This window comes from Aedes aegypti, chromosome 3 (genome assembly GCF_002204515.2).
Source record: "Aedes aegypti strain LVP_AGWG chromosome 3, AaegL5.0 Primary Assembly, whole genome shotgun sequence".
Taxonomy (NCBI): Eukaryota; Metazoa; Arthropoda; class Insecta; order Diptera; family Culicidae; genus Aedes; species Aedes aegypti.
Window position 1 is genome coordinate 142,632,076 of NC_035109.1, and position 27,753 is coordinate 142,659,828.

At 39.4% G+C, this 27,753-nt stretch overlaps 2 protein-coding genes across 7 annotated transcripts in view; one reads left to right on the forward strand and one right to left on the reverse strand.

Moving 5' to 3' along the window:
- Positions 1-5,710, reverse strand: part of LOC5574875 (titin) — a 46,884-nt gene extending 41,174 nt beyond the window's left edge. For 4 of the 6 annotated variants that reach the window (XM_021849396.1, XM_021849397.1, XM_021849392.1 and 1 more), the window contains exon 1: positions 5,626-5,710. The gene's annotated coding sequence lies outside the window, so the exon portion shown is untranslated. Of the gene's footprint in view, positions 1-5,320; positions 5,515-5,625 lie in introns of those variants that run through there. The other 2 variants (XM_021849393.1, XM_021849394.1) reach the window with 2 other exon arrangements.
- A 6,614-nt stretch (positions 5,711-12,324) lies between these two features.
- Positions 12,325-17,961, forward strand: LOC5574869 (Fanconi anemia group D2 protein homolog). Its single transcript, XM_021853789.1, has 3 exons — positions 12,325-12,372; positions 13,547-17,827; positions 17,891-17,961. Exons 1-2 carry the CDS (start codon positions 12,330-12,332, stop codon positions 17,812-17,814), a joined length of 4,311 nt encoding a protein of 1,436 aa, XP_021709481.1. The 5' UTR covers positions 12,325-12,329; the 3' UTR covers positions 17,815-17,827; positions 17,891-17,961.
- Positions 17,962-27,753: the final 9,792 nt, after the last annotated feature.

Below are 27,753 nucleotides of genomic sequence, written 5' to 3' on the forward strand. Positions count from 1 at the left end.
AGAATTTGTTTGAAATAGTAGTGTAGTAGTGTCATTACTAATACTGTCTAGTCGAAATGGTTTTGAATAATTTGTCATTCAAGTGCTATTCTGATTACTCCTGTCTTTTACGTAAGATTAGAATCTTAAATGTCAATTGTCGTCAAGTCTTAACAAAATTAGGCTGTTTAGTAGTAGTTCTAGTTAATTCCATTTTTGTTGTTAAAAGTATTTATTGGTCATTACGTTCATATATCCTTAAAGAAAAAAGTCGCTTTCCTTGTCTGTTCAACAATTTTTCGAAACTAGCAAGTGTACCCTAATGATCGATCTCAGCGTTTTACTTTTCATAGTCATTTTTATAGTGAATATTGAAGAGTAAAGTTACCTTAGGCTTCTATTACAGTCTCCTACAAGATTCACTTTTCGGTGGCAAATGCGATGCTTCACAACGCCTACTTTCTACTTGTAAATTTTGCGAAAATGAAGCTGGAATTAGATTATTTATACCGCTTTTACAAAAGAGGTATTTCTTATTATGGCAATGTAAAAACCATATTAAAATAAGATTGTCACCACTTATTTCTACTCAGTGAATCTGCTAGTCATTTTCCTAAGAGTTCCTAAGTATTCCCTACGTCGTATATGATAACGATGTATCTAGCTAGCTAATAGTAAGAGTGGCTACGGATCATTCTGGTTAGCAAAAGGCAAACTGAACGTCACCAATAGTATTAATGTCCACTTCGAATAGATTAATTATTTGAAATGGGCATCAATTCTATCAATGACGCAGAATGTCCGTTGGATCACATCCGAGATATTATTGCGTCTATGCCATATGAATTATGACGCGGCTTTAAGCAAAAAGTGCCAAAATGTGATACCACCACTACAGGTTACGCCTTTGGTTTCCATCATATGGGCTAATGGATTATGCCCTCCCATCGCGGCAAGGTCGCATAACCAAGGGGAGGGACATAAAACCGATTACAATATTATCAATAAATATAAAAGATATACAGTACTGACCCGAATTTGTCAGCCCCCGATTTTGTCAGCTTTTTTACCTGATTTTGTCAGCTTAAACATATAAAAAAATTGTCTTCGTCATGTTTTACCACGTTTACATTAATACTGATGATGATGTTCGATGTCATGCACGCATGAGCGTAGCTAGAGTGGGGCAATGGCAAAGCCTTCTTCCTTCTGCACGATAGAACAATTTTACTTAGCGATGGGCGATTTTGAATCGATGTTCCGAAAATCGATTTTCTCGTTCCGATTAATCGATTTTTTGAATCGATGTTTGGAGCACTCAAAATCGAGTGAATCGATTTTCTTCATTCGATTTTTGTTTCGATTCGTATGGTAGAAATTGATAAGATTTTTTAACGAATTGATGACGCATAAGCCTAGTTTTGCATCCGCCTTGAAGTGTTTGATACATAATGTTCAAATTCAAATTTTATTCATTTTAAGGAATTTTAAAAATCGTATGCAAATTTATTTGGTCTTATTTGTAGAGCATATTTTGCTAATTTTTCATATGAGCTTTAAAATCGAATCGATTCAGAAACATCGATTCGAATGATTCGATTAAATCGGTGAATCGATTCGACGTATCGAATTTGAATCGATTCAGTAACATCGATGTTCTGGACAAATTCGCCCAACGCTAATTTTACTACGGGAATTAATCTTGTGCTAGAATTCTTCAAGGATTGTATTCAACACACGCATTTATACAATAATTACGTCATGGTAAATTATAAAACAGTCAGTCTTTTTCAAAACATCTTGCCAGAAATTGTTCGACGGTTTTATCAACAGCCCGCAATGGAGATATGCACAGCCAAGTAGTTGACAAACGAATTTCATAAGATCTCAAGTAAGCATCAGTAAATCGTGCTTCGTTACTTAGCAACCTGACAATTATTGGTTAACATTGAAAAACCAAAAAAAAAAACACGGTCGAGTTCATGAAAAAGAAACTAGGCGTGTAGGTTCATTCATGAATTCCTCCAAGTATTTTTCTTATGGTGTAGATGCATCGTAGCTAAACCTCAATTTTTTTAGAGCACAAATCTAGAGAACTAGTCAACCGTTTGTGCTGGAAATTTAACTCGCTGGTCATTAATTTCAATTTTTAAGGAATGACTTCATTTACTTCAACTTCCTGTTACATTCTTTAGGGGTTTTCTTCAGTAATATCTCGAAAAATTCCTTTAAAATTTTCTCCTAATGTTTTATTGAGATTCTGCCTTGAATAGCTCCATAAGCTCTTGAAAGGATCCCTTCAAAATTGCATTTTGTTGAAACTTACTTATTTTTAATGGAGGTTGGCATAGGACTTACATACATTTTTTTGATAGTTTCAAAATTCCTCTCAAAACTGTCTTAGAGATTCCTTCAGAAATTCCACTTCTGAATTTTTTGCAAAATTTCTAAGATTGTTAAATGATTACAGGAATCATCTCACAAGATTTTTCCATAACTCGGAATTTCACTAAGGGGCGACTCAAAAATGACGTCCATCGTTTTTCGGGAATTATAGACCCCCCCCCCCTCTCACGCTTTTTCCAATACATAATACATGAACTGTCACACTTTCATAGATCCTCCCCCTCTCCTAAATGATGGACGTCATTTTTGGATCACCCCTAAGACCTTTTCTAAGAGAAATTCTTAGATAATTCAACGGTAATGTAGAACTAGGATTCAGGTTGTTTCTGGTTGTCTTAGCCAGAGCAAAACTGTCGATCAAAGGAATCACTACGAATCGAATCTTCAGAATTTTTCCAATAAGTAATTCTCCAAAACGTTAAATAGACCCGTTACTCAAGACGCGTTTAGGACCTTTCTTTGCTTACTATGAAAAACTAGGGGTGATACCCTGCAAAGTTTTATGGCACATGTAAAAAGGGTGTAGTGGCAGTGTATAAATATCGTTTCGGTGCGAAATTTGAGAATGAAGTTGTGAAGTTCTTCTACTTTATAAACAAAAAACCTGGCTATGCCCATGTCCCTCGCCCCCTTAAAAGTCTATGTAGGTTGTAAACGCGGTTCATATGCAAATATTACCACGTCAAAATTGGAAAAACATAAATAAAAAATGTGAACCGATTTTGTCAGGTTCCCCGTTTTGTCAGCTTAAAATTCATCGAGGGGTTGACAAAATCGGGTCCCTACTGTAGCATAAACGAGGTGTCAACTATAAAAAATGAACAATCCTTACTAAACACCTACACGCAAAAAAAAATTGTGCGGTAAAAACTACCATTTTAGGGGGTTAAGTTAAACGCTCGCACCGACAATTTTCAGCAGACCAGAAATGCGCTTGATTTTACCATGTCTGTTGTCGAAATCAGATTGTTGTAAATTATTTCTATCAAATTTACCAGTAATGTGGTGGGATGTACCATAAACACAGTAAATTGGTCTGAAATTCCATGGTAGTTTCAAGAATGGGCGTAGTCAGCTAAAATAGTAATTTTTACCACAGAATTTTTTCCCGTGTAACATAAATTTTAGCGTAAGTCCTGGACGAATTTCTGAGAAATTCTTTATTTTTGTTTTTGGTTGATATACAAAACAGTCTCTTGCTTATCTTCCGGAGGAGTGGTGTTGACGTTATTTCAGAGACTATGTTGAAGGTTCCTTCTATAGCTGAAGATTACTGCAGTAGATAGTCAATATTGGCTCTGGTGTTTACCAAAATTTATTCAAATACATCGACCAGAAAACTAAGTCCAAAGTTGTTTCCCAATATGATAATAAATCTTGGAGCTGTTTAGTAGAATACCTATAAATAGGTTAAAAAACCGAATTTAAATGGTATACCGGGTACCCCCGTTGGTTTGACCACATTTAATCTGAACACTTATTAATTTGTACCCCGCTAATTTGCACATCGTTCAACTTAAAAATGGTTCAAACGTCATTTAGCTCATGGAACAGAGTAAAGTGGAATGGAACGTTGTAGAACGGAACGCAGAATCAAAACAAAACAGTGAAAGAGGTGACCAGAAACACGTTTCTAGGGTGACTAGATGTTCAAATTAAAAATGAACCCCGATGGTTTGCATGAAGTATCATTCAAATTAATTAACTAAATTCGGTTTTTTCATCTACTTGTTTCCCAAGTTTTTCCAGAATTTTCTTAAAAATTGTTACCCAATGAATTTTTTACATTTTCCTTTCAAACTGCCTATTCCCCTGCATTATTCTTGTTGCTTAAATTTCCTAATCACATCATGTTTGTCTTTAGAATAGCAAATATAATGTTTTTTGCTATTTTTGTTTAAAAAGCTGAACCAGCGGCGTGTTTTTCATCATCAATTCAAGAAAGTAGTGACTTTAGTGAAAAAAGTGACTTTTCGTTGTAAATAGTGACTTTTCAGTGACCAGGTTGAAAAAATGACAAAAAATAACTCACTACCAGCCCTGGCCTCGTACACAAAATTGATTGTTCTATCCTTAGCTACCGTTTGAACCCTTTCTGAATTAAGTTCATAAGTTTGATAGTTTTGATTACACTGATAGTAAAATGAAGGTTGACAAGCCATTTCAGGACGATAAAATTTAAAATTTTAGAGAACTATTCAAAAATGTCGCGTTGATAAAAGTGCTAAAAATTTACTATTTTTCACATTTAAATTACTATTTCGAATGTACTTTATCAAAAATATGAAAATTTCAAATTGAAAAATATGTGTTCTGTATCTCGATATCGTGTTAGGGAGAGTTCAGTTATTTTGTTTTAGCTTCTTAACTTGCTTGCTCTCCCAAGTAATTTTAAATCACGTTTTTTTTTATTCCTTGACTTTATGCAAAGTAAAACTAGTAGGCCCACATATAATAAATTAATTACAATATGCAATTTGAAAATAATATAATTGGGATGTTTATATGGAGCGTCTAAGAGCATGTTGACTTTTTATTTAGCCGATTTTCAATGATTAGGCAATTATAAACTACATACAGTGAAAATATATGGATACCTACAACAGCAGAAATAAACAAGATTTAATTTTGTAATTATATAGATGCTATTCCAGCTAGTTGGAAACGATAAAAACCCGACACGACAGCCAAATTTTCACCTTAAAATTGTTGTTGCAAGTTCCTGCTGTTGCAATCCTTTCACCAAATTCAGAGAAGAGCAAAGCAAAGCCACCTTCTAAACGTCAGATGAAAACATTTTTAAGTAGGCATTTGCTCCCCATCGCTGAACAATCTTCTAAGCAAGCGTCCGTAACAAAGAGCTCTAACATTTTCTCGTCTGAAGATTTCTGCCGGAAATTTATCGAGTAGGGATATTAACTAAAATCCAACTTACGGTTCAATTCGGGAAAACAAGGGGCCATCGAACGGGGAAGTGGAAAAAAAAACTTGTCACCCTCTTCTAGCAAAAACCCGAATCCAATTCATGTCCTCCCGCATCAATTTTTCTTCTTATATGACTGATGGCGAATGCGAATCGGAAAAAAAAAAAATTGTCGCCCTCAGGGACGCGGTGTTTTTCTTCGGCACAACAAGCTGCCGTCCGCAAGCCACCGCACCCAAAACAACCGGCATTCGCTTCCGGACGGTGTTTGGCAACGGAAACTCACTATTTTACCACTTTCGGGAACTGATTTTCACCTTTTTGCGACGAAAAATCCTGTTGACGACACTCAATCCGAACTAAATTTTCCAACTTGCACTGCCATTTTGACGTCGGGTACGACGAGAGAGGTACTGGTCGGATTAGGTCTACACGCGCGTTAGGTCAACCTGAGGGCATTTTTGACAGAGTTTTGTTTACACGGTTCCGTTCAGGGTGGGTAGGCGTAACACGCGAGTGCACTGCGTGCACGGAAACTTTAACACGGAAAAGGTTAACCTTCCTCACTCAGAAATAAAATTAGTCACAAAATTACTAAAGTTTATGCTATTCATTAATGACTATTTTCTATCTGCCTCTCTTTCATTTAGCTGTGAATATGTACACTAACTGTCATTTCGACTGGGTTGAGCTTAGCGATGTTTCAACCCAGGCGAATTGACAAACGGGAATAAAATCCCTACACTCAAAATAAAGTTCCCGCATAAATCCAAACCACAACAAAACTTTTTAAATACGGTTTACATTCCTTTTTTTACCATACGCAGAATGGTTCTTACAGGCCCATGACAACCATATATCGATACACAGTGTTCTTCGTAGCCAGGATGTCCCGGGCGATAAGTGAATATCGCCCACTGTCAGTTGTAACAACTGTGAAAATCATTGTTTTTTTAATTGTTTGTTATGGTTTAATTGGGTCCTAAAATGTTCGATAAAATCTTGTTTTTATTCAACAACACGAAAGAGCATGTTACATCAACTACTTTAGCAATTTTTCCCGCTCAAATAACGGCTATATCATGTTTAAACATTAATTTTAAAATTGGGTCCATAAATGAACCTTCCCGGATAAAAACGTATCATTCAGTGAATGGAATAAACCATTAATGTACAATATAACGTATTGGATACAATACAGCGTATTGTAATTGAATGTCGAAGCAACATTATTCTTGTTTGGATATACAATTCAAAAACAATATAATATATTGTAACAGAACACTGTATTGTTTCTAATTGGTTTTATACCTTACAATTTTGGTCAAATTCCTATTTTCGCGTAAAACAATTCTTGCTTTTTTCTATGTAGCTTTGCTGAAAGAACTAAACAAAACAAGTTCAGAAAGCAAGAAATGTTGGATGAAAAATATTCAAAACGTAAAAATAAGTAGTTTTTTAGAAGTCACTTGACATTAGCTGTAACGACGAATGCAACCATGATAAATATCTTTACTTCTATAAAGTTGAAATTATTTTGCTACTTTTGGCACGAATATCCGGTAAGTTGGGGGACAATCCATACAAAATACAAATTCTATACTTTTCACCACTAATTGAAATACAGTTCGTTGAATTGTTTTTGTATTGTACAACAATACACAAATTGCTAATCAAGACAATACATAAACAATATATCGTATTGTATTTTCCAAATGTATGTATGAGAAAATATCTAGATTTGTATTGTTACGATACTTAACCACCCATACATTATATTGCAAAAATCTAATAAACCATACAGTGAACTGTTCAAAACAATATATTGTACTGTAATTGTATTGTCATTTCACAATATACTGTATTGTATTTCCAATATATTGAATGGTACTGTTCCAATACGTTATATTGTTTTTGTATTGTATTTTTTATCCGGGTTGACACTTGAGATCATGTTTGACGTTCGCTTAGTCGACAAAAACACCACAGGGGTTTTAGTTTTAACACTGGGGTTGTTCCTATCTGACATTTCGGAAGGGACACGGAAAACAAAATTCACCCAAAATTTGAGTTTAAGCTAAGGGGTGTGACAAAATCTAAAATAACATAAAAAAAATGTTTTTCGGATTTAAACCAACGGAAAACATTGGAAAATTGAGTAAACATGTGTTTTTGGCCTAAACTTAAGCGTTTGGCACTAAAATCGGGACAGGGCTTTAGGACCCTATTAAAAACCCCCATGTCCCTTGCAGTTGCCCAAAATTTTATGGCTCATAAGGTAATCTAGAATGCCGTTCAAAGTGTACTGCGATCTGTCAAACTTGGGTACCTTTTGCACTACCGAGGGACCAAATGCAGTACTAGAAGTGGTACCCAATCTGAGCCCGAGTGGGACCAGGGGGGTGGCATGAGCCAATAATTACCATCCCAACATCGATTTAACATGGCGTCCAGTGTTCTTGTTTTGATTATTTTAAGATGGACAAAACAAAGTTTTTATGGGTAGGAGACATCAATGATACCTCGCTGATGCGTAAAACCATAAACAAAATGATGAACAAATGAAAAGTGTATTCAAATACGACGATTTAATGCGATATGTGTAATAGACCATTTCCGTCAGACCTTACCCCCTATTTTTATATTTTTCTTCGAAAGACGATTATTTTTAATGATTATTGACGCTTTCAGATCTAATTTATATGCACTCCTGATTTTATTGTAAATTTTTGAAAATTCGAGAATTTACCAATTTTGAGTAGTGCGGCACAGTTGTTTCAACCCTGTGGGTAAACAAAGTGGAGATTTTCCCACAACTTTCAAAACCCCTGCGCTGAGTGTTTGTAGATATGACGAAATGTCAATGTCAAATCAAGCACACGAGACGACACGACAAAATGGAGAAATCTGAGGTCCGATGGGCAAGCTTCGTTGTAAATGAAGCCCATCCTTTACTATTGTACTTATAATAAAAACTTTTACCGGAAGACGACTGCTAATAGACCGTTTTAAGCTTAGCAAGTGATGAAATTCTCCTTGGAAGCATTTCTGCAACGCTGCGGAACGTTTTCTACAAGAGGGGCATATTGGCCGGTTTGTTTTGAAACGTCAAGAATTGGACCGTTTGCAGATAACGTCTTGTACTCGCTTTAGAAGCTACCTGGCAAGAGAAAGTTGCATGCAAAGCATGATTAACTAAGTAAATAACACTTTGACACCAAAAACTGTATAAGTAATGGATTTGCCACTGCGATAGAGCAGTTTTTCCTTAGGGGGGCCTATACCTGTTTACCCTACCGTTTGATATCTGCTGCTTATGTCGTCAAGCTGTTCCGGAACCATATGACCAATGGATTATACATACTTCCCCATTTTACCACTCTCGTAGGTCTCCCCGAAAAATCTGCAAACGGTCCAATTCTTGACGTTTCAAAACAAACCGGCCAATATGCCCCTCTTGTAGAAAACGTTCCGCAGCGTTGCAGAAATGCTTCCAAGGAGAATTCCATCACTTGCTAAGCTTAAAACGGTCTATTAGCAGTCGTCTTCCGGTAAAAGTTTTTATTATAAGTACAATAGTAAAGGATGGGCTTCATTTACAACGAAGCTTGCCCATCGGACCTCAGATTTCTCCATTTTGTCGTGTCGTCTCGTGTGCTTGATTTGACATTGACATTTCGTCATATCTACAAACACTCAGCGCAGGGGTTTTGAAAGTTGTGGGAAAATCTCCACTTTGTTTACCCACAGGGTTGAAACAACTGTGCCGCACTACTCAAAATTGGTAAATTCTCGAATTTTCAAAAATTTACAATAAAATCAGGAGTGCATATAAATTAGATCTGAAAGCGTCAATAATCATTAAAAATAATCGTCTTTCGAAGAAAAATATAAAAATAGGGGGTAAGGTCTGACGGAAATGGTCTATTACCAGAATCTAGCACTAACAGCGTATGAGCCGTATACTCGAAAATCAGGAGCAAGGTTAGGGCAAACCGACCAGAAAGTGGGTACCAAAACGCGAAGTACCAAAACGATGTGAGGAAGAGCCGAAATGTATGCAGGATGACAGTCGTGTCAGTCCCCTGAGAGAAACGGACCTGGTTACATGTCTGATGTTACCAGTAAATAAAATAAATTCTTCCCAACCTGCTGATTTTAATTTTACTGCGGAAGATTGAAAAGCTAGCTCGTTGCACGCCATTATTGAATAAGCTCCTTCCAAATGTGGCGCTTGAAGAAACGTAAATAAATGGTTTCAAAGTTTCAAAGCTGGTAAACAAACAGAAAACAAATGATTCGAAACGTCTTATAAAAAGGATTATAAACCAACCAAACGAGTTTACAAATTTTACGTTTGAGCGGTGCCAAATTCATTCGTTTCAATAACATGGCACCGCTCAAACGTCAAATAATGAACGCGTGCATCGGTCCATTGGCTCATGCCACCAGCCTCCTGACACCGCCCATACAACCAGAGACAAATTAAAGACCCCCATGTCCCTTGCAGTTGCCCAAAATGTTATGGCTCATAAGGTAATCTAGAATGCCATGAAAAGTGTACTGCAATCTGTCAAACTTGGGTGCCTTTTGCACTATCGAGGGACCAAATACAGTACTAGAAGTGGTACCAGAGACAAATAGAGACCTCCATGTCCCTTGCAATTGCCCAAAATTGTATGGCTCATAAGGTAATCTAGAATGTCGTGAAAAGTGTACTGCGATCTGTCAAACTTGGGTACCGTTTGCATTACCGAGGGACCAAATGCAGTACTAGAAGTGGTACCCAATCTGAGCTCGAGTGGGACGGACCTGGTGGTACCCAATCTGAGCCCGAGTGGGACGGACCTGATACAACCCCATAAGGCGCATGAGACAGATGCGATCAGCTGGTTTTTTGTTTACCGTGAGTTTTTGACAATTTCGCGATCGGAGTAACCGTTCGATTAGGGCCCATTCACAAATTTCATAACGCTGAAGGGGGTTGGTGGGTGTCCATGGTATGTTACAGCTCATACAAAATTTGAAAAATTTCCATACAAAATACGTTACGAGGGGGTGGGTGGGTATCAAAAATGGCCATTTTTGGCGTTATGAAATATATGAATAAACCCTTACAAAGGAAAATGTTGAGCTCTGGTAACACTCGCATGTTGTGTTTACCCTTCAGTTTCGGTTACATACACACTTTTAGCTGTCACTCCTATCGCGGAAAGTCCTCATGGATAGCCTTATTGAAAAATAACGAGCAAACATATCTGGTTCTCACTAGGCAGTGGTTCCTACTGACAGCTCAATGTTTGTAAACAAATAACCGTTTGAGGATTAACAATCGATGATGGCGAATTCTTTTTCTCCGAAAAATTTCTTTACCCGCATAACAACAGATAATCGAACAAACAAACGGTTGCAAACTATTGGATTGCAGTACAGCAAGTCAGGTTGGGTTGATGTGATTATCTAGAAGTAGAGTGCCTGTAAACAAGAGTGACGTCATGTTCCAGTTTTGACAGGTCTCCTGCTCGATTGGAACACGGATTTGTATGGAAATGACAGTTCGCCGCTGTTCCAATTTTGACATTGACGCCACTCTTATCTAGATCCACTCTGGCTAGAAGCACATTTTAGTATTGGAGGAATAATATGATTAGGCCAATGTACGTGTTGTTCTTGAGTTTGATGCTGACCAAGAAAATATGGCTGCCTAGCATCGGGTTGCATGCCACCCTCCTGTATCCACGTGTGATCTCGATTTATATCAAATTTTTATGTCAAAAAATGTGTCGCCCCTTTTTCGACGTCGGTTTTGTTTCATTCAGCAGCGTTTACACTGCTGTTTCGTTTTCGCGCTTTCTTGCAAGATATTTTGAAGGGAGGTATAACAATCTAAGCAGTCAGTGGATGCGGGGCGTGGAGGGTGAAAATTGACAGCTGACGAGTCGGCTAGCTGGCGAATTTGTTGATGTGATTTTCCCCTTTAGTGGTTGCTATCGTTTCCATAAGGTTGTTTGTTATTGGTCGTAGACGTTCGATAAGGAGAAGAAATTTTCAAGGCGTTTGCAAGTAAGTTCTATCGTAGTATTTTCCTTCAAAAATAATTCTAATTTTGTTGTTAGAATAACATAAATTCAATCAAATTTAAAGGAAAATCAAACACCCAGTTTAGATTGGCGTTCTCTCCATGGGACCAGCTAGGAGAACCACGTGAGCGTTGAATGGAGCAAGCTACCAGTAGGTAAACGTAGACGGTACGCGATGGAAACAGGAAGTTTCCCTAAATTTCACAGTATTGCGTACCATAGAGTTATAAAATTATTGACTCTTTCATATACCTACTGACGATTGTACTTATTTTTAGCAAAGAAAACTGATCAGATCAGGCGAAGACAGAGCGCAATGTGTTTCACGCTAGTTTTCTATAAACGTAAGGCTTCGGGAGAAAACAAACGGGCAATCACAAAGATCGCCGTTCTACGCATCGACTCTGATGATAAAGAGAAGGAAGCATATCTAGCAGTTTGGTGGTTGGTTGAGGTTCTACCAGTGTCCGAAGTTATCCTAGGCCAGTATTCAGTCGATTTCGCGTAATTCGCAATATTTTCCCGTATCACATATATTGATCAATAAATTAATTGCATTACGGTTGACCAAATTCAGTTAGTAATTAATTATCTTTTCTATTGCTCTAAACTCGCTTTTCCTTTACAGCACCTGGCGGTTCTGGCGGTGGAAAACCGCACAACTGAAAATCCACTTTAAATAATCTGTGAATGGAATCATGATGCTGAGTGTGTACAGTATTGTCGAAACGTTGCAGAAGATTGAAAACAACTGCATTCAGGAATGACGTTTCCGAAAACAAAATGAATTGAGGGGAAATCTGGTTTATTATTTCATGGCTTGCTGACCTGACTGAGCATAACAAACCTGCCAACTGTCATCTATTTTCCAATATGGCGGAATGCTCTAATTGAAACATCGAAATACCTCCCTTATAAATACCTTGCTTTCTTGTTTTCACATGTTTTGTTTATTTTCAAACTTTCGCACCGCATCAAAAACCGGTAAATATTTTCCCATGGTATACACTGATAAAAATCCACACGCTCGATCTGTGTGTTTAAAATTATGGATCGATTCATGAACGTCCATATCGATTTGCTATGATTTTCTTGCAAACTTCGTGTGTGTTACACATTAAATTCCTGTGTTTTGCTTCATGGATTGATTCATCAACCGACAACAGGGATTCCATATTTTTTCCACATAAGTTCCCGAAGCTTTCTCTTCAGATTCGTATGTGTCAACCTATGGACGCATAGATCATCACACCAACACGGATTCAGTGTGTTTTGCTTATGGTTATCTTGTGTCATAATCATCATGTTCAAGTTAGTCGATTCATTGATTTGCGCAATGAGATTGTTATGATGAAATCCATGAGCTATGCTATCGATTTCCATGTTCAAAGCTTCTAAATTGTTTGTGATCAACCCATGGGATGCATAGTGAACTGAATTGCGGTTGGACCTCGTGTCGAACGACAGTCATCATCATGCTTCCAAAGAGAAGAAGCAAATTTTGAAGCTGAAAGTGTTAGATGAAAATTTATGAATTCGATTTTTCTTTTATTAGTGAAGTTGACCGATGTACGAGAATTCTACCTTTCTATAAGAAAACATTGATTATAATGTATAGTTTAGTAGAAAAATCGGATTCCACTAACAGATTTTTCTGGCTTTCAGTTTCGAAAAAAATGGAATATGCTTATCCCTAGCTTCCCAAATTATGGATTTGCGGCGCCCCGCTTGTTGCTGGCTCACGGGTTTGAAAAAAAATAAAGAGAGTTTGCGACAAGCAGGGGAGCCTCGGATCCATATTTTGGGGAGCAAAAGTTTTTCTACCAAATTTCTTCTTTCAGCCCCATGACATTTATGTTCTATCACACATGACTATCTAAAGCTACTACATTTCTAATTCAATAAGCAAATCAGTTGGGTTTCATGATTTAATATTTGGAAATTCATGTTTGTTTCACATGACAACCTAATGTCGATACACATGTTATTATACCGTGAAATCAATGATGAAATCCATATGGCTACCACACTCAAATCATGTGGTTTTCCTCATTGCGCAAATCTATAAGTAAAACACACGACCTTGACGTGTAGATTTTTCTCAGTGTAATTTAAATCCCGCTAGAAATCCTTTTAAATTCTTGCAATTTTCTTCCAGAGACAATGTTCAAAAACCGCAAATCCACCCTTCTGACGAAGAAATCATCGGAACTGACAACAATCCGCGAATCGGTAAGCGATGCCGGCGCTGCCCCGAGCCAGAACAAAATCCGCCGATTGGACAGTGCCGCTTCTGCTGCCCCGGTGGAAAACAACGACGACGGCGACCCCTTCGGCAGCCAGTTCTCCGTTCCGGCTAGCCAGATGAACAGCCAGCGGCGATACCTTTCCCAGCGTAGCAACCTGCAGAAGTCGCAAAGCGCCCGAACTTCCCGCCGAATGCCGACCAATTATTTCGAGAGTGTGTTGCTCAAGTGCCAACTGGATCTTGACGATCCCGGTGCCGTGGTGCTCCGCTGTGAACCGATCGCTTTTGTGAGGGTGCTGAGAGGTATGTTGAGGGGGAGCGGGGACTATCCGAAAAACGTGAAAGATTTCGTGCATGGGTTGGTGCTGGCGAGTGGAAATAGGGATGGGTTCCGGAAGTTGCTGGAATGCTGCCAGATGCAGAGCCAGACGAGTGGGGAGGTCAAGCCGATTCAGGAGAGCGTCATGAAGATGCTGCTGTGCGTGGAGTTCATGCAGGAAGACTTGATCCGGATGCTGTTCGAGTATGTGGAGCGGGTGGCAGAGGAAGAGGTTGGAGGGAACATGATAGGACTGGTCCTGTCGCAGATCAAGTTCATAGACCATACAGCGCACGGGAGTCTGGTGTTCAACAAGTACTTTGAGGTGTTGGAACGGTCGAAGAATGTGCATTTGATGAGGGAAGCTATTGGGGCCCTGGAGGATGTAATTGATGTACCCCAGCAGGATATGGCGTTCCGGAAGATCCTGGAGTTGTTCCCGAGGCTGGAGGACTTGTTCACCGTGACGAACGTTACGGTGTTCTGCGAGATGAGCTTGAGTGGGACAACACTCCGGATGACCAGGCAGAAGATGGTGGACTTCGTGGAGAACGGATGTGGCGTGGAGATCTATCCACTTCTTATCAGGTTCATGCTCAAATTCAACAGCAATGGAATCGATGGCCTGCACGAGAATATCCGAGAGATCCGACTGGTCGTGGACAGTCTCATTCGGAGTGGCCACAACGCCGTTGAGAAGCATCTGCGAGAAATCTTCCAGATAGTCTATCAAGCCCTGACGGTATCTGCAGTCCTGTACGAGGCGTGGGTGAAGTTCTGTCGCCTGTTGACCGACGAGGACTCGCATATGGCCATGGATCTCCTCGTACTTCTCATGATGCTGACCGTAAACGAGATCAAGAGTTGTGCCATTCAAAAGATCCTCCTCAACAAGATCAAGAAGAACCACCTGACCATATCACACATGAAGACTCTAACCAAGGACTTCAGCGCCGTTCTGAATGTCCACATGGACTGCGTTTTAGACTTCGTGGAGTCCTGTCTCAAAGAGAAACAACCGGAGGTTTGCGAATTCGGAGTGCTGTCGATGAGTTACCTATTCTCGGCCAACAACCTCAACAATCGGATGGTTCTGAACAAGTTGGTGGGCTTCATGTGCGAAATGGTGCTCATCAACGAAGGCCAAAGGAATGATCACTTGATCGCGACCTGCATGAGTGCCCTGTCCAGCATCTACGAAAGCTACCCGAACGACGTTCGGAACAACGCCCACATTCTGCTGAAGATTATGGACATTTCTATGGACCTGAATCTACAGCAGTATCGTACAGCCGTTAGTCTCATTTGCGAGACAATTCATGTCCCGGACAGACCCCTGAATGACAACGAAACCTGGGACAGTCTAAACATCGTGATCAAGAAACAGCTGCTGAGCAACAATAAAGTCGTCAAAAAGAAGGGAGTCATCGGAGTGGTTCGGTTGATCCGCCATCTCCTAAAAACCTCCACCGGAAACGAGGAACTCCCGAACAGTTTCGATTCCGATCGAACCATCGACACGGTCAGCGACATCCCCACGGCATCCGGGCGGGAAATCGGCAATATGATCAACCTACTGTTCACCTCTTCCAACGAGTCCTCGGATATCATGGCTCTCTGCTACGACGAACTGGCGGAGATGCTCCACGACTTCCAATGCAAGTTTGGAAAACCGGAAAAAGCCTTCACCATCTGGCTGTGCGACGTTCTTACGAACGAGTTCCAGAACTATTTCATTATTGAAGAGGTCCCACAGGGGGACGTCGTCCAGTACTCCAAGAAACTGTGCATCAATGATGCCGCGGAGCTGGAGAACACGAATGCAGAGGCCTATGCCATAGCCGTCAACATCACGGAGAACATGCTGTCCTTCAACAGCCGGTACTCCACGATGTGCTTCTTCCTGTCCATGTTCAAACTGATGAAGGCCCTACAACTGATCCGCTACGATGGAAACCTGGAGTCGATCAACGCTCTGCTAGGCTGCGCTATTGTCGTTCCAACCTTTTACGACGAACCCGACGAGAAGCATCTCGTTGAAACCTACGAAGAAGACGTCTGCCGGCAGCTCTTGGACGCATACTTCTACATAGCTAACTGGTTCCGGGAGTTGATCAACGCCTTCATTCTACAGCCCGACAAGCTGATCCACGGGAAAGTCCTGGAGAGAATCACAGCGCTTGTTCAACTCGAACGTCGTCTAGCTGCTCTGCTCCGAACTGTGGACTTCGATTACTTCCCCCCAGTTTGCGATTTCTCCGCCGATTCCCAAAAGAAGACCCTCCGGACAGCCAAGGAATCATCATCCAAGCAGAACGTAACTCTCAACGCGACAACCAAAACACAGCTGGACTCAACGGCCAAGCCGCGATCGTCGTCGGAATCTCCGGAATTCGACGGTGAAACGCTGTTTGTCCGGTATCGGCGCGGGTTCAGATACATGGACAGCGAGGTGATACAACTCTTCCGCGAGTCGTTGTTGTTGAGCCACACCCTGCCGAGTGATAAAATCGGAGAATGCTTGGGCTTGATCGAGTACCGTTTCTTGTTGGAAACGGTCGTAACAGAAATTGAAGCAAAGACAGACTCCCGTCCCAAACTTAGGGATCTGCTCGGAGTGTTTCCTTTTATCGTTGAAAATTACACCAAAATCAACGTCAAACGGCGAGAACTTCACACTTCTACAGATCAGGAGCTCCAATCCGAGTTCAAGGCTTTGACCTGCTGCGCGAATCTGTCCCTCCGACTGTTCACCGGTGCTCTCATTTTGCTGAAAAACGCAAAACCTGAGCTTCGACAAAAAGCCTTAAAATCCTTCGAAAAACTCGCCAGTGCTTCGGATAAAAGCCACCAAAATGAAGAAGACCGCATCGAGCTGATCCTGTCCACCGAACTAACCCATAAAAATGCATTAAAAGATCTCAACAACGCTCACTGCCTTTACAAATTCGGCTGTGCCCTAAATCTCGTCTACCCTACTCCAAACAACCCTTCGACAATCGCAACCTTCTGCCAAAAGTTCATCTGCTCTCACTTCGCGCCAAAAACCGGAACTGCCATCCAGCTGTCCCAGCTACTCCAAGGCCTCTTCACCGTCGTCGACTTCCCGAAAATCAAACGCCTCACCAAAGCCCTGGCCGACGATCTCACCTCATCCAAGTCCGACGAGAAGCTTTTCTCCGGCCTCCAGCGCTCCCAGTACGCCCTTCTCTTCAAGGAACTCACCAAGTCGTTTATCAAATGCGTCCAACTGGAGCTCCGCTCCCGACGCACCACCGTCCAGAAGTTCGTCCTCTGGGAACAGTCCTCCGAAATCCTCAAGCAGTTCTCCGAAGTTTCCAAACACGCCGACAACTTCAAAATCTACTCCTGCTACATGAAGTACTCGCACACCTACCTCAAACTCTTCCAACAAAGCGGCCTCAAAACGATGGAAGACATCCTCAAGGTGTCGGCGGATCGGGTAAGCCACCTTCTCAGCACACTTCAACACAGCACCCGCTACCTGCACAACATCTGCTGCCACTCGAAGAACACCAAGGACAACAGCCTGGCGGCGCAGATCCCGTTCATTCGCGAAACCGTAGAAAACCTAATCTACAGTGTGAAGGCCGTCCTGGCGGCGAACGATTGCGCGTCGGTGTTCTGGATGGGTAACCTCAAGAACAAGGACCTGAAGGGGGATCTGATCGTGTCGCAGCTGGAGAACGAGCTGGACCAGGAAAGCGAACCGGAGTCGGACATTGCGGATTTCCTGAGCGAGGATGACGACGATGGAGGAGAGGATCGACCGATTGCTGCGGGTGCACTGGAGAAAGGAGGATCTGACGCCAAGACGTCGCAGAGCAAGTGCTTCTAGTGATCGTAGATAGGTATGGCGTTTTATTTCATTGTGGTTTGTAATCGCAATAAAGTTCTTCTTCGTTTAATTTCAGATTGTAATTTAAGACAAATTCCTGTTGTGTACAAAGTCGTATCAAGAAATCGTCAAAATGTTCTACAAAAAGCAGTCCTTATCTTTTGAATGCCTTCGAAATACCTTATCCTTGATGGGCTGCAAGCTGAATAACTGCAGGTAAGTTCACTATATAGATCTTTCCAATAATTGTGGGAGTGTATCTGAAATACGTCCTCATGTTCAAACCAAGTCCCTCTGGCCAAGCGAGAACTGATAATTTTTACGGTTCTCGTGGATCGCATATTCAGAGGCGGGTACTGAGATTGATTTAGAGAAGTGTAAGGCAGATTGTCGAGAAGCTATATGACCGCAATCTAACAGAAGACAGTTAGCATGCAAATCCCGCGTTACGCACCAAAGATTAAGGGTCCTTCGAGGTCTGCTGAAATGTACACAGACAAGTTGAAAGTGGAGGGTCTTATTCATGATTACTTGGCCTCCAACACGACCGTATTGTAAAGATGAGGAAGCAATCGTCAAAGATCGGCAAGTATCCAACGACAAGCTCGTAGAAGCGGTGAAGAGTCTGAATGCAAAGATAGTTTTTGGATCGGATGGAATACCGAACATAGCGCTTATCATCCTGGCATATCTGGACATGTTCAAGAAAATGCTGCTGAAAAGTTTGGACTAAATCAATTTTCTATAAATGTAGAAAATCCTGAAGCTGGCTTTGCTGCCAAAGCCAGGGTTGTCACCGGCTGATCTGGTCTAGATCGATGTGCCTGCTAGTTTGGTAAACTGTTGGATAGAATCATCCTAGGTATATGAAATGTGCGAAAGGTGAATGCATATAGTCAAAGAGTTCTGCACTTTTGGATGGGTTTTGCTTCCATGGACTCTCTCAGGTCAACACATTGACGAACACGACAAACCGTACCCTCGATCTCGTCCTCGTCTGTGATACTGTGTTGCCTAATTTCACACTTCTTGCAGCGGCCGAAGCACTCACGACACTTGATGACCATCATCCTGCAATTGAGCTGATAGTCATGTGCCCGTTGCCAGTTAGGGGAAAGTGGGGCAGTTTGGCCACCTTAAGGAAAAGTCGATAAAAGCGCTGAAAATATTATGAATTTTTCGAATGTTTGCATGATTTCCAACAATTTTTAGATAAATACACTAGATCCGCATGATTTCCTTTGTCTTATAAAGTTCACGAATGGATGATTGATTTTTCAAAATTTCTCATTTTTCGGGTCGATTTTTTATTGATGGGGTGATATGAGCACCCCATTTTTGATTGCAAAATAATCTCATATAATCTAAAAATTCAATTATGTTGTTACTACACTTGAAACTTATTAGTATTTATAAATACTCCGTGCAAGAAGATATAATTTTTTAAAAACATTCTAACAGTCAAACATCATCATTCTGAAATGATGGAATTTAAAAGAGTCATTCGGGGCGATATGGGCAGTTTTTTCGAACATCATTTATTTATTTTTATTTGAGTTTTGAACATTGACTTATAACATGCCTATTGCTTCATTTCCCCATCAGCTTTGGGGTTGCACGTTATTTTTGATGAAATTTAAAGAATTTATGCAGTTTTAAGGGGGTGCTCATTCCACCCCATTGGCCAAACCGCCCCGACTACCCCTACATACGAGATGTCACACGACTACACTGGATTTAACTTCCAAAAAGCTAATTTTGAGTCATTAAATGTCGCATTAATGTCTGTTGACTGGAACCATCTGGATTCGATCCCTGATATTAATGAAGCTGTCGATTTCTTCACGAATTCTGAGCTCCAAGCAGTCACGAATAATGTTCCACCGCGTCGCCCGCCCAGCAAGCCGCCTTGGTCTAACGGTCAATTACGTCTGCTTAGGCGCCGACGTTCTGCTGCCCTTCGGTGCTATTGCAATAATCGATCGCAACAGACAAAATTGGCATTCAATGAAGCAAGTCGTGAGTACAGGAATTATAATGCTTTACTGTATGCTCGCTATAAACGAAGAACGGAACAGAACCTTCGTACGAACCCAAAACAATTTTGGTCGTTCATAAATTCGAAAAGGAAAGAAAACGGCCTACCGACATCGATGTACCTAGACGAGCAGTCAGCTGACTGCGCCAGCGACAAATGCGAACTCTTCGCGGCACAGTTCCAACGTGCTTTCAACAATTTCGTTGCTGCGCCATCGCAAGTTCATGTTGCATTGGATGATACTACTCGTGATGTCTTCAGCTATGAAATGTTTGAAATCTCTGAACGAGAAGTAGCAAGTGCGATAACCAAGCTGAAGCCCTCCTACACTCCTGGACCAGACGGGATTCCGCCAGCGCTACTAAAAAGATGCTCAGCGTTGCTTATACCTTTGGTGAAGCTGTTCAATCGTTCACTTGGATGCCGAGTATTCCCACGAAGTTGGAAAATGTCGTTCCTATTTCCAATTCATAAAAAAGGTGACAAACGTAGCGTGAGTAATTACCGTGGTATTACTTCACTATGTGTCTGCTCAAAGGTATTTGAAATTATCATCAACGACTCCTTATTCAATAGCTGCAAACAGTACATCTCCAGTGATCAGCATGGTTTCTTCCCGAAAAGGTCGGTCACTACTAACCTCGTTGAGTTTTCAACGCAATGCATACGAGCGATCGATGCTGGTAAACAGGTGGACGCAGTGTATCTGGACTTGAAAGCGGCGTTTGATCGTGTTGACCACGGAATCCTTCTACAAAAACTTCGCAAATGTGGCGTGTCCGATAGCTTCATCGATTGGTTTGAATCATATCTCACCAACCGATCGTTATGCGTAAAAATAGGCTCTAATGAATCGAGCTCATTCACGAATTTATCCGGAGTGCCACAAGGCAGCAATCTTGGGCCTTTGTTGTTCTCACTATTCATCAACGACGCATCTCTAGTCTTACCGCCCGGGACCAGGCTGTTCTACGCCGATGATACAAAAGTCTATATGATCGTCGACTCCTTGGATGACTGTCATCACCTTCAGAGATTGTTGAATGATTTCGAAGCGTGGTGCTCACGAAACTGCATGACGTTGAGCATTGAAAAATGCCAAGTTATATCGTTTAACCGAAAGCGGAACCCTATTCATTTCCAATACACGCTATCTGGTACAGCGATTGAACGAGTACAACGTGTCCGTGATTTGGGCGTTTGGTTGGACGAAGAATTCACGTTCAACTATCACTTTAATGACATCGTTTCGAGGGCAAACAAACAGCTTGGTTTTGTTCTGAAGGTAACAGAAGGTTTCAGCGACCCGCTGTGTCTGAGATCCCTTTACTGCGCTCTAGTTCGTTCTATTCTGGAATTTGCTGCGATAGTGTGGTGTCCGTTCCACGCCAGTTGGATTACCCGAATTGAATCTGTTCAGAGAAAATTCCTGCGCCACGCCCTTAGAAATCTTCCTTGGCGTGATCCCAGTAACCTGCCTCCTTACGAAGACCGCTGTCGTTTATTGGGGATTGATACTTTGGAGAACAGGCGTTGTGTATCGCAAGCCTCTTTTGTAGCCAAGTTACTTCAAGGGGACATCGATTCGCCATCCCTTCTGGCTGATGTTAGCATCTACGCTCCGGAGCGGAATCTGCGTAGACGGAATTTTGTCAGTCTCGGCAGTCGGAACACTCTATACGGACAGCATGACCCAACTAGATATATGGCAACGAAATTCAACGAAATTTATCATCTTTTCGATTTTAACATCACTATGACGACGCTTCGTAATCGATTTACTGAATACTTTAGACATAGTTAAGTGTGCATTTCATGTAATGTTGATGTTTGTTGCTCGTTTTGTTTTTTAGTTTTACTTATATTCATTAAGACAAATTTTATGTCAGATGGATCAAATACAAATAAATAAATAAATAAATAAATAAATAAAGCTTGGATTGCGCAAATTGACGGCCGATTTCAGATTCGAGAATCCTGTGAAACGTCGAAGCAGACGCGAAAAGGATATCGATGCTGCGCTGCGCCATGGTCACGATAGACGTAAAAAACGAATTCTACTCCAGCGTTGCACAAAATGTAGGCTCTCGATTATCTGTGCTAGATCCTGGCTAGGCTGTTGGCTTTTGAGCATGTAAAAAATTGAGAGCCCAAAACTAAACAGGAATCGAAATAAGACCAAACAGCAACTTGATCTATCAGAGGTTATTTATAAAAAAAACAACTTTGGGGATCCCTCGTCCCATTACGGCAGGCACTCTATGGATTTTTCTTGATTTTCTCCAGAAATGTCAACAGAATGTATGTAATTCAAGTATTCGCTCGAAATTTTCTTCAGAAATTATTCGGAACGATTTCTTCAGGAATTTATGCAACTATTCTTCTCGGACTTCTCAATTAGTTTTTCTAAGATTTTCGTTCTAGGATTTTTTCCCAAGGACAGTCCTAAGAAAAATAATTCAGATTTTTTAGGAATTCCTCGAAAGTCTACCGAAAATTTATCAGGCCTCCAGAAACTTCCTAGGATTTTTTTTGAACTTTCGTTCACGATTTCTTCAAGAACTCAATCAGTAATTTCACTATGGACATTTACAAAAAAAAAAATCCAGAGAATCCTTTGGGATTTTATAAGGATGCCCTCAGATTGATGAAGATGTCAAAAAGAAAATCTCTTTAAAGGTTACCTTGTGGTTCCTCCCGACATTCCTTTATTGATAACTTAGCAGATTCTTCAAGAAATATCCCAAATAAATTCTTAAGCAATTTGTTCCAGAATTCCTCCTAGAAATTGTTGATGATTTTTCTTTCAGGAATCAAATTCTGGAGGTTTTTTTTCTTTTTCTAAAAGAAATCATAAAGTAATCACTGATGAAACATCTGGCGTGATACAGTCAACTCTCCATAACTCAATATTGAAGGTATTGTGGAGAGTTTTGCATTTTTTTTGTGAAACTGGCAACACTGCTGGGACTGTATATTGTAGCAGTATTTAATTGAATAATGAGCAGTGTATAATTAAGGAAAGAGCAATGATAGTTGGAAAGTGAACTGCGGAGCGTTAAATGACACTAAAATGTAAGTTGCATATAAAATTTGTCTAATGGAGAACAGATAATATGTTAAATAAATTTCCAGTATTGAAGCTGATCAAACAGAATCTGCTATCAATAAGTATTTAAACGTTTCGGAGCTGACTACCCAATAGAAGGAACTATTGAGTTGGGGATTTATAGAACACAAAACCAGTGCAAATTCGATCCAAGAAACCATCTAGGTAGCCATGAAATCAACATTTTACTATGATTCTCTAACTCGAGTAAAGACTGGTTTGCTACTGACAAGAAAAAGAATCGCCCATCTCGGTGCGTGGAAAATTTCTTCCCAGAAATGATCCATAAAATCACATTTTTCTGATCACAGTATGCAGCTGAGAAGGAATTGCATTTTAAAAGGGGCTCTTTGTAGGAAATTTCCTGACCCATTCATTCAAGGAATTTCTTTACTATTCTTAAGCGAAAGTTGGACTTAAGGGAAAGTTGACTGTACATGGCAAACTCTTGCAGAAGAAAATTCTGGATCTTGGAGCTAGTCTTGGATGATACTCCAGAAAAATTGCTTATAAGTATTGGAAAATTTAACGAAACGCTGGATATTATGCTTTCGGATCTTGTTTAGGAGTCTATGTCAGAATTCTTGGAGAACTTTATGTAGCAAATAATCGAATTAATTATTTCTATAGCATTATCTGGTAAGAAAATCCAAACAAACTTTCAGAGAATTAATGCACAATTTACTCGAGAAACTACTCGAGATATCAAAAGAAGAGAGTATAAAAGTAATACTGGGTGAAATGTTGGAGAAATTTTTGAAGAAAATTCCTCGAGAAATCCCTGGTCAAATTTGTTGAGGAATTCATGGAAGAGTTCATAGTAAATTTTATAGTACAGGGTCTCGAGAAGCAAACAGAACCTGTTACGAGACTATTAAACTAATTCTTCAAGAATTTCTTCACATATTTCTAGAGAACAAGTTTCAAAAATGATCCTAATGGTTTTCTTCAGTTATTTCATCTAGAATACTTTCAGGGATTAATACAGGATTCTCTTCAGAAATTCTTCAAGACATTTCTCTACAAATTCTTCCAGAAATTTAAAGGATGCGTAAAGGAATGTCTCCAGAATTAGCTTCAGGAAATCCTTGAGCACTGCAATGTTACTACCTCCAGTAATTTTCTCAGGGATTATTTTCAAAAATATTCCAAAGACTATTCTAGTATTTCCTCGAGATAATTTTTCTTCCAAAGATTTCTTCTAAGAAGCCCCGCATTAATTCTTGAGTTTTTAATGAAATTCGTCCAGGGTTTTTTTGTCCACATTCTCTCCAAGGAATCGTTACAAAAAATCCTCGAGGTGTTATTCTAGTAAATCTATTAGGAACATTTCAAATTCGACCTATGTTTCGTAATTCAGTATCTCTAGTTTTTTCTTGGAATTTTCCCAGCATTACATCCAAGAACTACTGCAGTTCTTCCAAACATGTTTCAATAAATTTGTCAAAAAAAATCAGTGGAATTTTCAAAAGTTAACTTAAGGTTCCGAACCAGTTACTACTACATCTATTTTTCCAAGAAATCCTCCGACAATCCTACACAATTCCTTAGATGTTTATTTTTTCAAGAAGTCCATTCACAGGGATTCAATATTCATTGGTTTTATTTTTTAAAATATCTTAGCAGCAAATCCAGAAAATCTTCTTAAGTTTTGTCAAGAGTTCCTCTTAAAAAGCTTGAATGACTTAAAAACTTACAAAAGTTTATCAGAGGTTACTCTAAGATTTTCTTTAGAAATTCGTCAAGAAAAACTCCTTGAAGAATGGTTCGACAAATCTTTGAAGGCTTCCTGAGAGATTGCTTAGAGCTACTGGAGGAATTTCTGAAGAAATCTTAGGAGCAATCTTTGGAGTAATTTCTGAAGGTATCCTTAGTCAAATTCTTAGTCCCTAGTCAAAATTTTAAAGAAATTCTGAAGGACAATTCTGTAGGAAATCCTGAGAAATCCCTGGAGGCATCTCTGGAGAAGTTTCTGGTTGAATATTCCATTCTTGGAAAACCGATGGGAGAACCACCGAAAAAACCTTGAACCTCTGTGGTTATTTTTGAAAAAATCCAGGTTTTTGACCCTCGTTCAGTGAAGAAATCTCAAATGGTATCCCTGAGCCGTTTTGATACTTAAGACGAAAAAAATAAATAAATAAAAATTACTTGCGAACGTTTGTGACAATTTTTACAATAAAATTTACGTTTATCGCTGCTTTCTTAGTTGTAAATTAGTTGTAAATTGTTAGTTGTAAAATTATGAACTGCAAAAAAGCCAACATACTTAAAATATGTATAATCACTTCATTGAATCGTGTTACTGTTAAAAAAGTAATTTGCTACATATTTGAATAGGTATAGTCTATCTGAGTAAAAACAAATAGTCCATGAAACTTTGAAATCATTAATTCAATTTTGTCCAGATAATAGAACCAAGGATAATTGAGACCCCGGTAAATCTTGTACAGCCAACTTTCGTTCGTTGCACTAAACCCATAGCCAACTTAGTGATCGGGCTGAATTTCGAGCTTTCAATAACACAGAACAAAAGAAAACCAGAGAAATTGTGTCTTATGTCAGAAAATGACGTTTGCCTTCGTTTTAGGTGGGCTATAGCCCAACTAACGGCAACGTTTTTTGACAGCTACTATAGCTGTCAATATACTTAGAACTAATGGTAGCCCACTTAAAGATAGTGCAACGAACGAAATTCGACTGCATAATCTAGTCCGACCTTTTTAACATTTAAATTTTGTACTTTTGTTACAAATAACAAATTTTGTTCCATTTTTGTTAGAAGTACTCTGAGTTGATGGAGGAAATCATAACATAATTTGAACAAAATCAGTTATAATAACAAAGGCTTTTTCAAATTTGTTTCAATTCAAAACAAAATTGTAACAAAATTTGTTATAAAAATATATGGTTGATTGCTTTTATCAACTTTTGTTATGATTAATTATGCAAAAAACCAAATGGATTATATTTTTGTTGGATTTGATACACATTGAGTTTCATTTTTGTTTACATTATAGCATATTTGGTTATAATTTTGTTTAGCGTAGAGGAAATTGTGTTATTATTTTTGTTATTTTAACTACTAACCAGCCAAAATTATAGCATATTTTGTTAGAAAAAGCGCGCTAACTGAGTTTCAAAATCTGTTACAACTCTATTGTAATCCACTGATCGGGTTTACTCAAAAGTTCTCAATAATTACCGGAAAATGTTAAACTTAGCTTATGAATATTGTATGAGCCCTCATGAGTGAAAATCTTGTTTATGTATCGTCAAGAGATTATTGGTTACGTTTGTTGCACTGAAGACCAAGGCTTACCGGAGTTCTTGGGTAATCCCAAAAAGCCGTTAGACTCCAAACGTCGTAGAATATGTTTGTTTGAGTCTGCTTGGGTGTAAGCCCTATTCATAAACCTTCAAAAGATTTCTGGTTACGCGCGTAGATTCTGTGGTGTTCCACTATTTCCTGATGCACAGTTCCGTGTTCTAAAATCTTTTAGATCTCGATACTCTATGCTGTACTTCCGGCTTCCACTCTACAGAATCAACATTCAATTAATCTCCCTCTGAACCGCACTCCTCGCTATACTGTCACATTCACACTCTTAATTCAAAACTATTAAATTGTCATCTAATGCAACCTTAATAACAAGGTTTGTACATCGCTGCAAGGTGAAACTATTTACTTACGACTGCTCGTTAATGCAAGGCACCACATCTCCTTTTTTCTCATAGACCTCTTGTATACTTTGCTCATACTTAACTTATAAGCATTCCTTGAGAAAGGACAACTGGCACCTCCATTCAGTCGGTTAAAATATATTTCCTTGCCTATAATCTAGTTATCACATCAAACTCGGCATTTTACATAATTGTCTTCCTAATAAGATATTCACGTATCAAAAATGTAGAAATGAATTTCAGGTTTCTCTACCATAGAATAATGTTTTACCTCATTTGCGTACGTACCACTAGTACCTTAGCTCAAACACTCTATGAGAAATGTTAATCAAATATTTCAATAATTGTTACATTCAAGACTGAAATTCAGCATAATACATGATGTTTTACTTAAAACATATTTAATTACCAATAAAATTTAAGACGAATTATAATAGTCATCGGGATTAAAATGAATACTACTTGTTGTTCTATATTCGATCTCTCGGTACTGATACATCGCATTTCAATTTCTTCAGCATTCTAGATTATGCTTTATTATTTACGTACCATAACATTCTGGACAATAGCAAGAGATGTGAACGTTTTTATTTCGACTTCAATTCCATCGTTTCCATTCCATTTCCATTCACTCCTTTTTCTTTCTCCATTTTGTCTTCTTTCTTCAATTTGAGTGCAAATTTAGTGCGAGACATATTGAGTTATATATAAAAAAATCACACTCTCGTCATTTTCCAAGAATTATTTTCAACGAGGTCTATCTGCGGCCATCGCCGCAACCTTTTCCGTATCTGACGTTCACACACTATTGTCATCTTCTTCCACATTGATTTCCCGACCAAGCAATGATAATTACAATAAAGATTTATGATAAGAGCTTAGCTTTGTTTGTTTTTTCAATATTGATTATGTTTCTGAAATTCTACGATTTCTTTTCTACAACTAGTTTATAATGATTTCCAGTTAGTGTTCATTAGCTCATTAGCATCGACATGTATTTCGTTCAAAATCTTTTTGTTACGGATTCCAATCGGTTTGACCTTTCAATATCTAATGAATTTCACACATATTTCTCAATTGCATTATTCCCTCTGGGACAGCGTCGAAA